Here is a 14,856-nt window from a genome sequence, read left to right on the forward strand (position 1 = left end):
TCCTGTATCACAGTAAGGCCCTGTTGTGTGATTCCAACTGATGCACTACTTTCAGCTCTGCAAATGGAGCAGGTTATGGTAAATGCGCAGTCATTAAGTGTTAATTGTTTAATGGGGCTTTGAAAGCACCAGACTGTATTTACAGTGTTGCAGGGGAAGATAAAGCCCTGCTCTGTGGATTTTGTTGCCGGTCTTTGTAATGTACCGTCATGTATCATTAGCTTAATGAACGGAGTGTCGTTACGATGACTGCTTCACTGGGTTTTCTTCTAATGAAGCTCATGTTTATTCAGAGATTGCATTTGTTTTCCCCTTCATGGTTTTTTTTTTTCTCACAGGAGATGAGATGCCAGTCAGTGTGTGGATTTCTCATGATAAGCAAAAGAAATTGCATGGGTTTCTGGAACATCTCTTTAGTCAGGTATGGATTACTAGTCCTGTCAAATGACACATAACCAAATTTAAACAGTGTATTTAGAGATCTTCAGGGTGATGTATGCTGTAGAGGAAATCATTTTTGATTCGGCCATGTCCACCATGGTCCAGACTTTATAAATGACAATACAAAGAAACAGTGAAACAGGGAAAGTGGGAATTAAACATTGTTAAAAAAAAATGCCCTTGGACTGTGCAAGTTTTTTTTTTTTTCATGCACAGTATAGTGGAGTATCAAGTAGAATATGCTGATACAGGAGCAGGTTACTGATAATGCTGCATGCATTCTTTCCCTAATCTATGACCTCTGTTTATGTAAGATGAATATTACTCTCAAGGACTGCTCCCAAGAAAAAAAAAAATTCTTGGACAACCTTGCCTTTTCCCATTCCGACACCTTGGGAAAACCTTGTGTGAGAACCAGAACACAATGCGCCCCCTCCCCCCCACCCCCGGCTGTCCTACAGACAGGAGCCACACTTTTCTTTTTAGGCTTTCAAAGGAGGATGTCTCTTGGCAGAGAGCTTAAAAAACAACTTGGATAGCTTCGGATGTTTTCCTGGTGCACATTTTTATGGTGGCCCCAGTCCCCTGGCTTTGTTTACCGGCTGCGGATGAAATATGTCTGGGGGAGCGTGGACTGTGTGGGGGTTGGGTTTTGGGAGACACAGCCTGACCTGGGGGGGGGGGGGGGGGTGGGAGGGGGGTGGGAACCCGCTGTTCCATCCGCCCCGACAAGTTAGTTCTGGACACGGGAGCTGGTTTACTGCCGTCTATTTCCTGTTTTTTCCAGGAAGTGGCCCCTTTTTTATCCCTAAAGTTAAAAAAAGACTCTTTTTAAAACAGTGTTTATTCAATATTTAAAGAACCTTTGTGAGTGAAAATCAGTGGTGCTGTTGGGATGCAAAAATGCAATAACAGCTGCTGTGCAGTGATGTAAACACCTCCTTTATGATCCTGCAGGTGGAGTCTATCACCAGCCTGCTCAAGGGGGCAGTTGTGTCTCGAGCCTTCGAACAGACAAAGTGCTTCTCACCAGGGCGGGGTCTGCAAGGTAAGGTCAGACTCAGACTCTCCTCTGTGTGTAATGGCGGGAAAATGGTGGGATACCCTCTTAAACCAGTTAAAAGTGTCAAACGCAGCTTACACCAGCTTGACCGCCTCACGCCGGTTTAAGCTGGAATTTTCTGCAGGGGCCTGCCGCGGTTGTCCCTTTCATGCTCAATAGGAAGAAAAACAGAAATGAAATCGGCCTTTCAAAGAGACTTACTGCTAAAGGAGACGCATCTCGCAAATCCCCCGCCCTGTCCCTCTGTATTCTGGCAGTAGTGATCAGTTACGAGGAGGACCACCATTAAAATGTACCATTACCGGATGGCTGAGCTTTACGCACGCTGAATTACGGTTGAAACATTTTCATATTTTTGATTGCCCGCTGCGCTCTGGACTTTGCTCACAAACGACCATTGAGATTTATGGGCGCTTTCCGGCATTAAAGGTCAGAAGCATGAGAGCTCGATGAGGAGAACGCGTTTATGATCATTTAGAAATGATACAGAAAACCACCATCAGAGACCCGGAGGATAAGTCTGTGCATCGGCTTGTCGTAAAACCAGCTCAACAACAGCTCATTACCCAACCTGCTTGGGATAGATAAATGGGATTACATCTTTTCTAAGGGAAAAGCCATTATTGAACTCTCTGGTCTTTGTGCCGTTTTAAGACAAAAACAATTACCTCTGGAATATTTATCATTCAATTAGAAAACTTTTTATCCTCTCTTCCCTTCGTCTCTACTTCTTTGTCCCACCATATTATGTCCATGTTTTCTCCGTCATGTTCAGTTATTTGCCTGTGTTATAGTAAGATATTTTAGCCTTTTTTTCTTCTTGTAAAATACATTTTTTCTATAGGTGTGTAACGGATTTGATTATCGCAGGCCTAGAGAATTAAGATAACATTGGACCGCCTTCAGGCTCGGTATTCATCCAAAATGAAGTAGAAAAGGAAGTGGATTGCAGTTGCAGAGCCTCCTGCTGAGTGGAGAGGAGGTGTTCCTGCCACTTCACTGAGAGCCAAACACAACATGGCTTCACTCTCGTTCCCCTGCGCCCAGCCCCCCCCCCCGCCGATTCCATCAGTGGCTTTCCGACCCCCGTGTGTGTCTCTGCTCCAGTGTCCAGCGATGCTAAAACCGGGGCTGTGCAAGGGCAACTCCTCAACATGTATTCCCAGTGCCCAGTGCCCACCATGCATTCCACAACTTTAGTTTACAGTGGTGTTGTGGGTTTCTTCAGTAGCACGATTTGCTTAGAGCCCATTATGGCACATTGTCCAGCATCGCAAATTGGAAGTCCTCTTCATTATATGTTGAATCCATGAATGAATCTGAGGGGTGTCAGAGGAGAATGCAGATGAATCATATCTGGGCAGCGAACCGAGCAGAAGAAATTCCTCCAGATATAACCCGTTCAGTTCCACATGTGAAAATGAGCATTCACGCATGATGATAAATGCGTGTAATGTGTACCAGCTGTGACGGCCTGTGGCCTTGTCATGAAGTGGCCTGGCATAGTATGCCCTTGAGGTTGTAGTGAAGCTGTTAGGCAGTGTGCCCTCAATGTTAGCATGATGGGATTAGGCAGATTTTTTGAATTAGGATGAAAGGGTTATGCATAGTGCACCCTTGGTTTGGTAGAGAAGAATTTATGTAGTATGACCTCAGTATTGTAGTGAAAGGTCTAGGGAGAGTGTGCTTAGAGCATTAGTATGCTGGGTCAGGCAGAGTATGCCCTTGGTCATGAAGGGTTTCAGTTGTGTGCCCTTAGTATTGACAGGATTGGGTTAGGCAGTTTCTAACTTGTGTGACCTGTGTGTTTAGTACCTTTACACTCCGTATTTTGTTGGCATTGCATTCTAAAGGATGGTTTTATGAAATTGCTTCATTGCTTTTCAGAGATTAAAAGATTAGATTATTATACAATGTGTTAAGATAAAACAATCCTCTGCAAGTGCAGGTAATTTCTTGCATGAATTGTTCAGCTTATCAAACCCAGCCCCCCACAAATGGGTGGGACAGTGCATTTACAGAACTGCCTGAAATGGCCAGAGAACATTGATCTGAGTAGATAAAATGGCCTGCGGGGCACATGGGATATTAAGCAGGGTTTTACAGGCTGATCGTAGGGCTCTGTTGGGAGGGGGCTGTGGGGGGAGGAGCCCTGCAAAAGCCCAATCTCTGACACCCACTTTATTATCCTCAATTTAAGCGTTCCCACACCCTCTATCAAACATGCATGCTGCCACAGCTGACGGGTACTGCATCTCCTCCCTCTCCCAATTGTGTCTGTCACATGATTGATCAGGTGTCAGAGTTCTTAAATGAAACATTTCATAAGAAAAATGGCTTCTGATCCAATTATACCTGGACCCCCGCCAGTATCAATGGTACTTTCAGGCTAAACCAATGTTATCCTCTGCAACTTAATCACTTTCCATCGTGACACCACAGTTACTCTCAGTTTGTTGACTGAAAAAAGAGGGAGGAGAAAAAACAGGACATTAGCATTTGGTCTTAGTCACTGTTGAAAATGGCTACATGTTCCAACCAGTGTTTACACTTATGGGCAGATGTTCCCATTTTTGATTATGTGGTTCCTCCTCATTAGTTATGCGGAAATCGGGCATGTGGGCCTGTTAGCTCATCATGCAAATATAGGTATGTTACAAGTCCCAAAGAACCAATCAGGCTCGGAGCTGTAAGATGCTCGCGGTTTATTGACTATACGCGCCATAATACTGTCACTGTTGTTGCTGTTGCTGTTGTTGCTATTCGTGACCATGTGCGTCCGTTGGGAACTTTACTGCAGGCAGTACTGATAAAGGTTTGAACTACAATAAACTGTAATCACGTAACTGCCCACAGCTGTGACTGCCAGCTGGCTAAACCACTCCCCCCATCTCTCCACCTGCAGTCGGCACCACAACCATGCTGCCCCCTCACAATGTACATTGTCTGAATACATGTTAAAAAACCCTGGGGGGTTTTGCTATCCAATGATAGAAAAAAAAGCACGTGAAATACCCATCAACTGTACATTGACGAAAGGGGTTGTGACAGAGTTGATGGTGGACCATCTAATGTTTTGTTATGAGATTTGATGAATATACACTGTAACCGTATGTATTACATCGTGCACTGAAGTGGCAGTTTCAGACAGTGAGGTTGTGCTGCGTTTGCCGTGACAGCTGGTGTTTGTATTGGACAGAGTTCCACCAGGAAATGGAGCCCAGGGTCAACTGCACCAAGAAGCTGCGGCTCCACGTGAAGCAGGACCCGTGGAACCTGCCCAGCAGCGTCCAGGCCCTCACGCAGACCATCGCCAAGTTTGTTGAAGGTCAGTTCAGCACTTGCACCGCCACCTTTGCTACCTCCAGGTCTGCCAGGTGCCACGCGGTGCTCAGCACCACGTAAAGCTTGTGATGAATAATTCAGGCACTATACGTGCTGAATTCAATCAGGGGAGAGAGCGGCTATAAAGCTTTGAGGCCCCCGCCAGTTAGCTGTCGGCCGTCCAAAGGTTCTTACCGCCATTTAAGCTCTTTGGTGTTAACTTTCAGAGTAAACACACAAATCTCACAAAGTGAACGGCTGCACTGCAGTCCTGAGAAGCGAGTGATTTAAGCTGTGAAATTAAATAAAAGCCAGTGATGGAATATTGCCGTGTAGCTTGGCATGTGTGCAATTCCTTTTCATGCTTCGTGATGACTTTTTCATGTGGCGGTTATGCTGCTGTGGCTTTTACCGTTCCTATGCCCCGCGGTGTTGTCACGCTGATGCGCAAATGGAATATCTTACTTTGTAGAGTGGATTGTTTCATCATCTGTGTAAATTGTAAAATTATTGAGGGAGGAGGGGGAACTTTGAAAATTGGAAGGTCAGCTTCTCGGGGGGCTGTAACAGACATTTTCTGAACATTGCATTCATTTTTAAAACGTTCTTCAAGGTGTGACTCTGAACAAGCTGAAGGCTGTTTCCATGCAGTTTAATGTCATAATTGCCATGCAGTTTTCAGAAAGTGTGGTCTGCTCAGCATGTGTGCAGGTGGCTGTGTAGCATAGCATTTAGGGAATTCAGCTTATGACTCTTGAGGTTGCAGGTTCAATTCCCAGGTGAGTCAGTGCTATGGTACTCTAGAGTAAGGTACTTAACCTGAATTGCTTCTGTAAATATCTAGCTGTTAAATGGGGTTATATGTAAGGAATGTTAAGTTGCTCTGAATAAGATTGTTTGCTAAATAGTTCAATTACGTAAGCGTAATACTTGTAAAGCAACATCAGTTGCTTATTTCACTTTTGATTGTGCCCTTTTGATTTTGGCACAAATAACCATGAACCAAACATCTAAGGCTAAGACTGATGACTGATATGTGGTTTTATGACAAAGCAGTTGATTTGCAGCTCAGTGCTGTAAGCAATATGCGTTCCATGTGTTAGATTGGAGATGAAAACACTGATCTTTCAGATAGACATGTCTTCCAGCAGAATTAATACACATCTATTCTTCAGCTCTTGCTGCACAATGAAACGACAAATGGATTCTATCCCTTCTATTGCCTGCCAACCAAGCCCTGCTTGTGGTGGAGGGGGGTGGGGGGATGGTTCTGTCTGCTTGCACTTCAAGTCAGTGATTGATCTCATGTTTTTAAATGAACTCGGGAAGCAGGAAGTGGTGTCAAATCCAGAATGGCTGTTTGTAGAATTTTTCATTGCTTATTGTGGAAGTGCAGGGTAGAGAATAGTCTGTGCATCCATTATCTATACCCGCTTCTCCTGGTCATGTTCACAGGGGATGCTGGAGCCTATCACGGCCTGTGTTGGGCGAGAGTGGCCAATCTGCTGCAGGGGTAGAGAAGAGTGCAGAGAGGATTCTAGCCTGAGACCCTGTTGCGGAATGCTGTGCAGATATAATGACAAGTAGATATGGAGCAGATTCAGGATACAGAATACAGAAGCATGAGGCTGCACACCAAAGCCTTCATCCACTCTGTGGTCTCTGCTCTGTTATGGCTCTATCGTGATCAGCCTAATCACAAGGAATACTGTATAAAATACCAGTGCCAGCTGACATCGTGATTCATTTTACAGTTTCCGCTAACAAGTGTCTTAACACACAACATGTTTTCATTCAGGTAACTGGGTTGTTTTTTGTCATTTCCAGAGGTGAAGACGCGTCTGCTGTTGGTTCTACTTCAGTACACCGGTGAGTTCTTTAGTGCGTTTTTGTTTCTATTTCTAACCTTTATTTAAGCTGGAAGACTCACTGAGACTGAAATAATTTTTTTCAAGAGAGACCACACTCCACAGAGTTCACAGTTCACACTCCACACAAGTATTCTAAAAACAACATCCTTAAACTTTCTCAGAGAAACAGTGCACTTCAGCGAGAGGGATCTGGGAAACCTCAGAGATTCCACCACCCCCACTGCCCAAAATATTCATGCTTCTTAGACATCATATCTTTAATAATAGGGGCATAATTAAAATATAACATGATGTTGATATTGGATAACCTTATAAAGCAACATGTTAAACCCATCAGTCCAGTCCAACTCCATTGGTCTTTAAAAGATAATCACATCCTGCATGTAGGAATGTGTGTTTTAAAGTGGTCAGAGGTACAGTCCATGCTCACTTTAATTCCATTAGCATTAATTCCCTTGGACGTGTTCCATTACTTTGCAAGTATCACTGCACTATGATAAAGGCACATGCTTCATTTTAGAAAGAACAGATTGCTTCAATTTTCAGCTGTTCATTTTTAGGAAGTTTCAGAAGCCACCTTATTTTATTTGGATATGCATCCAAAATTGCAGTCTTTTTATGGGTTGAAAATGCCTGTAATCTGTTGTTGTGTTCAAAATCACATTATATTTAAATCTTCTAATAGTTCCTTAACTGTTTGTCTCATAGTTTTTTCAGCATGTAATTCAAAATGTTTATATTAAATTACGTTTCAGATCGACTGATTGATTGACTGATCTGAGCACTTTACCATAGTTCTAACTGGCAATTGATTTTAAATATAATGTAGCATGTATGAAAAACAACTATTCTATAAATAATATTACCAGCAATGTCATTAAAGAAGCGGGGGCTGATCAGTGGTTGCACAGTACATTGTAACATTGCTAGACAATGCAATACTTATAAACACTTCAAACCAAACTATCCGAAAATCTGCCAAGGACATTTTGAGTGGTTGTCCCTTTCAAATGTCTGTATCAAACCATTTGTGTATGTTAATGGTGTCGATCGCTAGCAGAAACTGCACAAGATGTACTGTAATACTTCAACAACTCTCCACAGTGTTGTGCAGATGTGGTTCCTTGTTTTTTTTTTTTTTTTTGAATCTGCGAAGATTTGAGCCTCTCTTGCGATCTCTCTCCGTCTGTCCGACACCCACAGACTCGGAGATCCAGCTCAGGCGGGACATGGTGTTCTGCCAGAGCCTGGTGGCGGCTGTCTGCGCCTTCTCCGAACACCTGCTAGCCGTCCTCAACCAGACGCACAGCGGCGGGAAGGAGGGCGAGACGGAGGCCCAGGAGGCGGCCCGCCGCTGGCTGGAGCAGATCGCCAGCGCCGGCCTGCTCTTCCACTTCCAGTCCCTGCTCTCCCCGAACTCGGTGAGTGTCGGAGGAGACGCCCCGCCCTGCTCGCTATGCCCAGACGAGGGCGAGTTTTACTGTACCCATGCCCCTCTGATCTTCTCACATTCGCCACCGCCCCCCTCCTTTGATCACCTGAATATGGCTGCAGTAGCAGGGCTGTGGAGGGGAGGGCCTCCCTCTGAACGCTGCCAGAAACATTTGCTGCCTGTGATCTCCTGTGAATTACTTATGGTTTTGTTTTGTTACAGTAAATAAAATAAAAAAAATAGGGATATTACAACAGAAATTACAATTGGCAAGCCCCTCAACTGAGCACTGCAGGAAAACTTCATTATAATGTGGAACAGGCATGCCATTGTGCTACACAGAATGGTCTTTGTTGCACGCCCTAATGAGGGGGCTGCGTCTGTCTTTCCTGTGAGTAATCTTCACATAATAAAAGCCTGCTTGGCCCAGTGCACCAAACAATTAGAGTGACCAAGCTCCACTACTGCACGGCTTCTTTCTGTCTCAACATTTCTGTTTTGATGTTTGTTCACTTGCCCTGATGAATGCTCTGTTTTCTGATTTCATATTGGCTCATTTGGTAAGATACCACCTGATTCGTTAATACCAAAAACTGTGCTTAACCCTTCACCGGTTCTTCTCTGAATAATTGGATTGGTTCACTGACTGACCCTGGATATCTACTGTACAGCTTCACAAATGCATGCAGATTCAGCATAGTCGGGGAAGGACAGCGCTTAAGGAGGATTAGCCAGCTGTTAAAAATTGTCTGTGTCTGTGTAATATACTGTAAGAATACTGAGGGTTCAAACTTGGTGATGTCACAGTTTATATTATGCTCTAAGCCTCAAGTATTATATATGTTCATTAAGAGATTCCAAGGAATTGGAAATTGATGTTATCTGAAAGGTTAAATAAATTAACAGGTTCACCCTAATGCTGATCAGATAATATTTATCCATAGCACGTTCTGTGTGTGCCATATTCCCCTAGTGTCAGAGATGTGTGTAGGTTAATGTGGTTGTTGGCTGTGTTACGACATGCTTTATTATAACCTTATTTCTGCTGCTTCTTTCTGGTGTATAATGACCTGGAGATGCTGTGAACTGCAAAAGAGAATTGAACTAAGAACTGAAAGCAACTTTGCATCATTTGAGGCCTCTTTAAACCCACATTCATAAACTCACCCTCTCAAGTCCTGAGGTGTCATTTTTATCATTCAGAGGTTGCATTTGAGGGCTTTCAGAATTGACCATTTCTAATATGGCTTTCAAAAGCACTAATCCTTTGTCTTGAGTTTGTACCATTTATTTGGTGAAGTTTAGCTGAGGGTCAGCACCTTGTGCCGGAGGGTGAGGAGAGACCGACCTGAGGCACCCGCTTCCTCTTCCTCACACGGGCATTTTCATAGGACGCACTGATAGAAGGACGCTGCAGTGTTGGGGTTGGAGTGTGCGGGAGGGGTGCATTAGCCGTTGCTGATGGACTGTGTCTCTATACTTGTGCCCTCAGACGGATGAGCAGGCCATGCTGGAGGACACACAGGTGGCGCTCATAGACCTGGAGAAGGTGACGTTCTACTTTCGGCAGTTTGAAGGAGAGCCACTGGTCGCAAGTACGTATAGGAAATAAAAACCCATCAGGTGACACTCTTATCTCATCCCTTATTGAAAAAGGCTTTTATTCCATCTTTGACCCCCCTTTGACCCCCCCAGATTAAATGACATCCATACATGAATAGAAAATGTAGAGGGTTCAGTGGGGTCCGTAAGAAGTGCAACAGCTTCACCTGCTCAGTGCTGTCCCTCTCAGTGTTCTGATGCTGCCTGTCCGTCCTCTTCCACAGACATGCCCATCTCGTATCAGGTGGAGGGCACCCGACAGGCCCTGAAGGTCTGCTTCCACCTGGAGAGCTTCTACTTCGACCTGCTGCCCCTGAGGCTGAGGAACGGAGGGGGCTTCAAGATTTACCCCGTGCTCTTCACACAGGGTAGGAGCCTGGACACCTGAAACCAACTGCAGTTCCATTAGGAGCTTTGAGTGGCCGTCATCACCTGAGGGCATACCGGCATCACAGAGCCAGGCACCAGTGAAACGTACCCTGTTGTGAAATATTGCAGAAAGAAACATACTGACAGGAGTTTCCTCCTGACTGATTTAAGAGAATGTGTACATTGCATTGATGTACTGCATATCACTGCTGTGGGAGCCAAGATTGTGTTTGACATTTGAGTGGATAAAAATGTCAGAGAGGCGCTGTTTGGGAGGATAGCTCTTCTGTGTTTACTGTAAACATTAATGCATCATTCATACTATCAGACTGCTCTGCCTGCCAATATCGCAAATATTTTTGACTCGTAATCAGACACTGTGCAGGTTGCATGGTGCAATATCAATACGATTTCCAGCACTTTGCATATGCGAACAGTCAACACCAACTCTGTTGTGTTGCTCTTCTTTTAAGGTTTGTGGTATTTGTCACATGATGTTCAGGGTTTTTGGGAACATCATAATTATGACATGCTGGGGCCCTTGGGTGGTGCACCCAGCAAAAGCATTGCTTCTCAGTGCAGTGATGCACCCCATGCTCTGGTATTGAATCTCGTGGAGTGATTGTTGGTCATGGTTTCACCCATGGAGGGAGGGTTTAAAGCAGTAGGGTATTCCCCACCTTTTTGCACAATTGTAGCTCTCCTTCTCTGGTTGCCTGCAGTCCACCAGTACCAGCTGTTTTAAGTTGTGGTTTTTTGTTGGGTAGGAGTCGTTTGTATTTTGTGTATGGCATGCATGCAAACGAGGTGCATCTACTGAAATGGACTAACGTGCTCCTTCTCCTTTGCAGCCCTTGAGAGTATGGAAGGCTACTACTACAGGGATAATGTTTCTGTGGAGGAGTTCCAGGCACAAATCAATGCGGCTTCACTGGAGAAGGTGAAACAGTACTACAAGAGGCTGAGGTAGGTGTGACCCTGTGAACTGCATTTTTTTTTCTGTCCTTGCCACTGTGCTGAAACACAGCACTGACTGCTGTCCCAATCCCATCAGAGTCAATGACGCGATGCTAAATGCATCCGATTCTTTTTTGCTGTAGCATCCCATTCATATTAGAGTGCGCCCATCAAATTTTCTGTGGGAGACAAAAAAACCATAGAAGTATTCTCAGCAGTAGGTCCCATGCGCCTGTCGGGTGCATGTGCGTTCTCCTCTCTTTTCTAAAAGTACAGCGTGACAGAATGGGGAAGTTGGGCCGCCCCCGCCCTGGCTTGTATTGTGCTTTCTTCATCTCGTCTCCCTCCATTGAATCCAGACTTACCTACGCATCTCTGTGATTGGCCACTGGGACTTTGCCAGATGGAATGGAAACTGCAATAATGGTTTTCCTTTCACAAGAGGCATAAGTACGGTTGCGGGAGCTGACGTCCCTTTTGTCTCCATTGCATCTTAGACCATTTCTCTCTCCGCTCTCTCCGTGCTAGTCTGGATTGAGGTATTTACTTTAGTTCTAGTCTGAATTTAAGATGCATTTACATTGAAAGCAGACGTTTCCCCAGCACCGGATAAAGGGAGTCGTATAAAAGCTTCAAAGCGCCCGTCTTCATTCGAGTAGCTGATTCAAGATCAGTCGCTTGCTTTATGACTTTTCATGCTCTGAAGATAATGTGAGACTTCTTTTAGCCTTGAGGCCGTCCTCCAATGCTTTGCACATGTTGTGAGCATCTGCAAGGCTGTTACTACAACTGCCGTACAGTACCTTTTAAATGCTTTACAGAATTCTTTTCACAGCATCATCATTCAGCATCCTGCAAAATTGACTAAAATATTTTGTGAGAAGTGGAAATAAATGTAAGCTGTGCTTAAGTTACTGGTAGAGAATGAAGAACATTGTGATTAAACAGGAACAAGTAGAGACTAAAGAGGAGCTCTGTAACGTACAGTGAAATACCTCCCCCACAAAAAGCATAATTGTACCGTCCCTCATGTATGCTACTTTTGGCACTGTGCGATTATAAGTTTTATCGTATAAAGGAAATCAATGTTTGGTCAGAGAGCACAAATATTAAGTAGGATGTTTGCTGTCTGGGTGCATCCACCGTCAGTGCTGAAGCTTCAGCATTCAATTATGCAAGGGAATGCAAGTTGGATTTTTGTTAAACTCAACATTAAAGCTAACAATATAAACCAAAGAAAAACCTGAGAGTTTTGAGCTGAATCATGGCTAATTTGAAATCCACTGATGTCAATAGTAAAGTAAAAACAGTTATGTCACCTTTACAGGATCAATAGTAATGACATTTAATTTGGCCTGAAAGTCAGTGTCGGTTTCTGTCTTTGTAGAGTGACTTGAATATTTATTAGCAAAGCACCTGCAAACAGACTTTTGCTCATTATGTGCACAAATCACCATAGAGGTAAACATCTGGTGTAGATATTGCATAGACAATTAGCTGCAATATGCCGAGTTGAACAAAGTATTACTAATGAAGTTAATAAAAGCTGTTGATTTAATTTATCAGCTAAAATTCAATATTGCGGAGTTATGTGGCTTATATTCTGTGGTACTTGATTCTAAGGCAAACAGATTTCTTGTAGTAACTAGACACCTCCTGCCAGGGGAGTTGATTGGACAGACATATCTTATTTTTATAAGGAAAATAACCTTTTGTTGTGAACAAGACTGACTATATTGGCATTTTGTGCCTGTGTGATGCATTACATTGACTTTGTGTTAGCAAGCAACTGGGGAAATGGGGTGCGTGTGTTATGCCTTGAAAATGTCAGAGGCCCAATTAAGATACCAGAACTAGAGTTTTGTCAGTTAGATCCTTCTAAATGTGGGCCATTATTTGGCGAGCTCGCCCAAGTCTCGCCTGTGTTTCTAAAGGAACGACATAGTTGTAAAGCTTCCTGAATTCCATAGATCTCCCACCAAAAGGTAATATGGCTAGTCTTATGTTCTGTGTCTGTTGCACTGAGAAGCTTTGAATCTGGATGCTGCGGTCATGTTCTTTGATGTTGAAGACTTTGTGCAATGTGGAGGACCTGAACTGGTGAGGCTTTAATTGACAGTTGGGTCTTCCCCTGCAGCTGTATACTGAAAGGGCTTGGCTGACAAAAGCAAATGGTGCTGGGAAAATTGCCATAGGTCTCTGTGATTTAGCCACCCTACTTGCAGCTTCCCTCACAGTGGACCCAGAGCTAACAAACATTTTAGGCTTTGCAAACTAGTTTAAAAGTGTAATGCAATGCTCCAATTTGAGTTTGTACACCTCAGCCATGCTTTATGACAGTGTCTTTGTTAACAGAAGTTCATGTGTGATCCTCAAATCTACTGACAGGTGTTGGTGTTGAATCTGCGTAAATAATCTGTGATCAATTCATGTGTAAATACAATATCCATGATCAATGTTCCTTAATTGTGTTTTAATCCTCAATGAAACAGTTCTTCCTGTACATCATGACATATGGAATTAAAAGCATCCTTTGATATCTGCATTGCTAATGTCAACCAATATCTGAATGCCGAATGGCTTAGAAGAATTGTTTTTACCTTTTCTACATTAAATCAAAGTTACTAATGATACCATAATGGCTGACAGGCAATAATTAAATTGTAGATTTATCTTTGACATTCTCAACCAGCATGCTGCTGTTTAATGAACTGGAGAAAATGTTAGTTCAGCACCACATGATACGAGTTAACACACAAATGTAAACTGTCTGCATTGTGACTAAATTCATACCAGGCAGCAAGACAAGGCCTCAAGCTGAACCAGTCAAAGACTTCAAAATAACATATTTCTATGCAGTTACAACTGGATATTCGGTGGGCGGGTTTGATGGTGGGAGGGTTTGCTGTGTTCACTCAACGCCGACACTAAAGGAAGCATTCCTTACAACTGCAGTACTTCAATCATCCATGTTAAATAATTTAGGAAGGTTAGGGGATTTGAAACTGAGCTCATTTAAGGTAAGTTTGGATATGACACTAGTATGTCAGCATGTATATATTCAGTGTTTAGGCATACAGTATTCTGTGTCCTCTGTGCTTAGTATGGACTGCAAAGCGTTGTCACACAGCACGATACAGCATGGCACAGCATGGCACCGCTTGGCATGGCTTTGCCATTTCCTTGTCCGCCTTGTTACCATGTTAGCCAGCCACCCTGAGTGCTTTTTGCAGGTGCATTCGCTCTCAGAGCATATTCTGACTGATAGCACACTCCATATACTACTGGAGTGAAAGCCTATGAACTGCATTACCTCTGAGATGCTGGAGGGTGGCCAGACAGGACACACTCCAACCATTAAAGTCACAGCAGTCAGGCCCCGTAAATCAGGCCCCTAACCTTGCATAATGAAATGTGGTCGAGGAGACTCGCGTTGACCGGGCCAAACAGAAAAGCGCACCGATCCCTCCTCCCATGAAATTAAACTGGGACAGAAACATCATTTTACAGACTCATCTCTTAGAAGGAAACAAAATTTCAGCTTACGTTTTTGTGGCCATAATTCCTTTAACAGCAGCCCCTTCTCAGAAAGAGCATGATGACATATAACGAGAGTGGCCAAACTGGAAATCTGGGGATAAACCCATTCCCCCATGCGACTTCCTCCGTCCTCAAAACTTTCAAAGATTAAAAAAAGCAAAAGACACGCACCTGCTTAATGCTCCAGAAAACAACAGTGTTCTGATGAAGACCGATGTGGTCGAAACATCAGTCATTCACATGGTGAAGTGAACACC

At 43.8% G+C, this 14,856-nt stretch overlaps 1 protein-coding gene across 2 annotated transcripts in view; it reads left to right on the forward strand.

The window, feature by feature from the left end:
• prex2 (phosphatidylinositol-3,4,5-trisphosphate-dependent Rac exchange factor 2) overlaps positions 1-14,856 on the forward strand; it is a 107,065-nt gene that overhangs the window by 67,191 nt on the left and 25,018 nt on the right. For both annotated transcript variants that reach the window (XM_064333025.1, XM_064333026.1), the window contains exons 28-35: positions 339-421; positions 1,399-1,489; positions 4,704-4,832; positions 6,656-6,697; positions 7,903-8,120; positions 9,624-9,726; positions 9,958-10,101; positions 10,954-11,068. In XM_064333025.1, the coding sequence (XP_064189095.1) occupies positions 339-421; positions 1,399-1,489; positions 4,704-4,832; positions 6,656-6,697; positions 7,903-8,120; positions 9,624-9,726; positions 9,958-10,101; positions 10,954-11,068 (925 nt within the window). The remainder of the gene's footprint in view (positions 1-338; positions 422-1,398; positions 1,490-4,703; positions 4,833-6,655; positions 6,698-7,902; positions 8,121-9,623; positions 9,727-9,957; positions 10,102-10,953; positions 11,069-14,856) is intronic.

The sequence above is a fragment of the Anguilla rostrata genome, chromosome 4 (genome assembly GCF_018555375.3).
Source record: "Anguilla rostrata isolate EN2019 chromosome 4, ASM1855537v3, whole genome shotgun sequence".
In the NCBI taxonomy this organism is placed as follows: domain Eukaryota; kingdom Metazoa; phylum Chordata; class Actinopteri; order Anguilliformes; family Anguillidae; genus Anguilla; species Anguilla rostrata.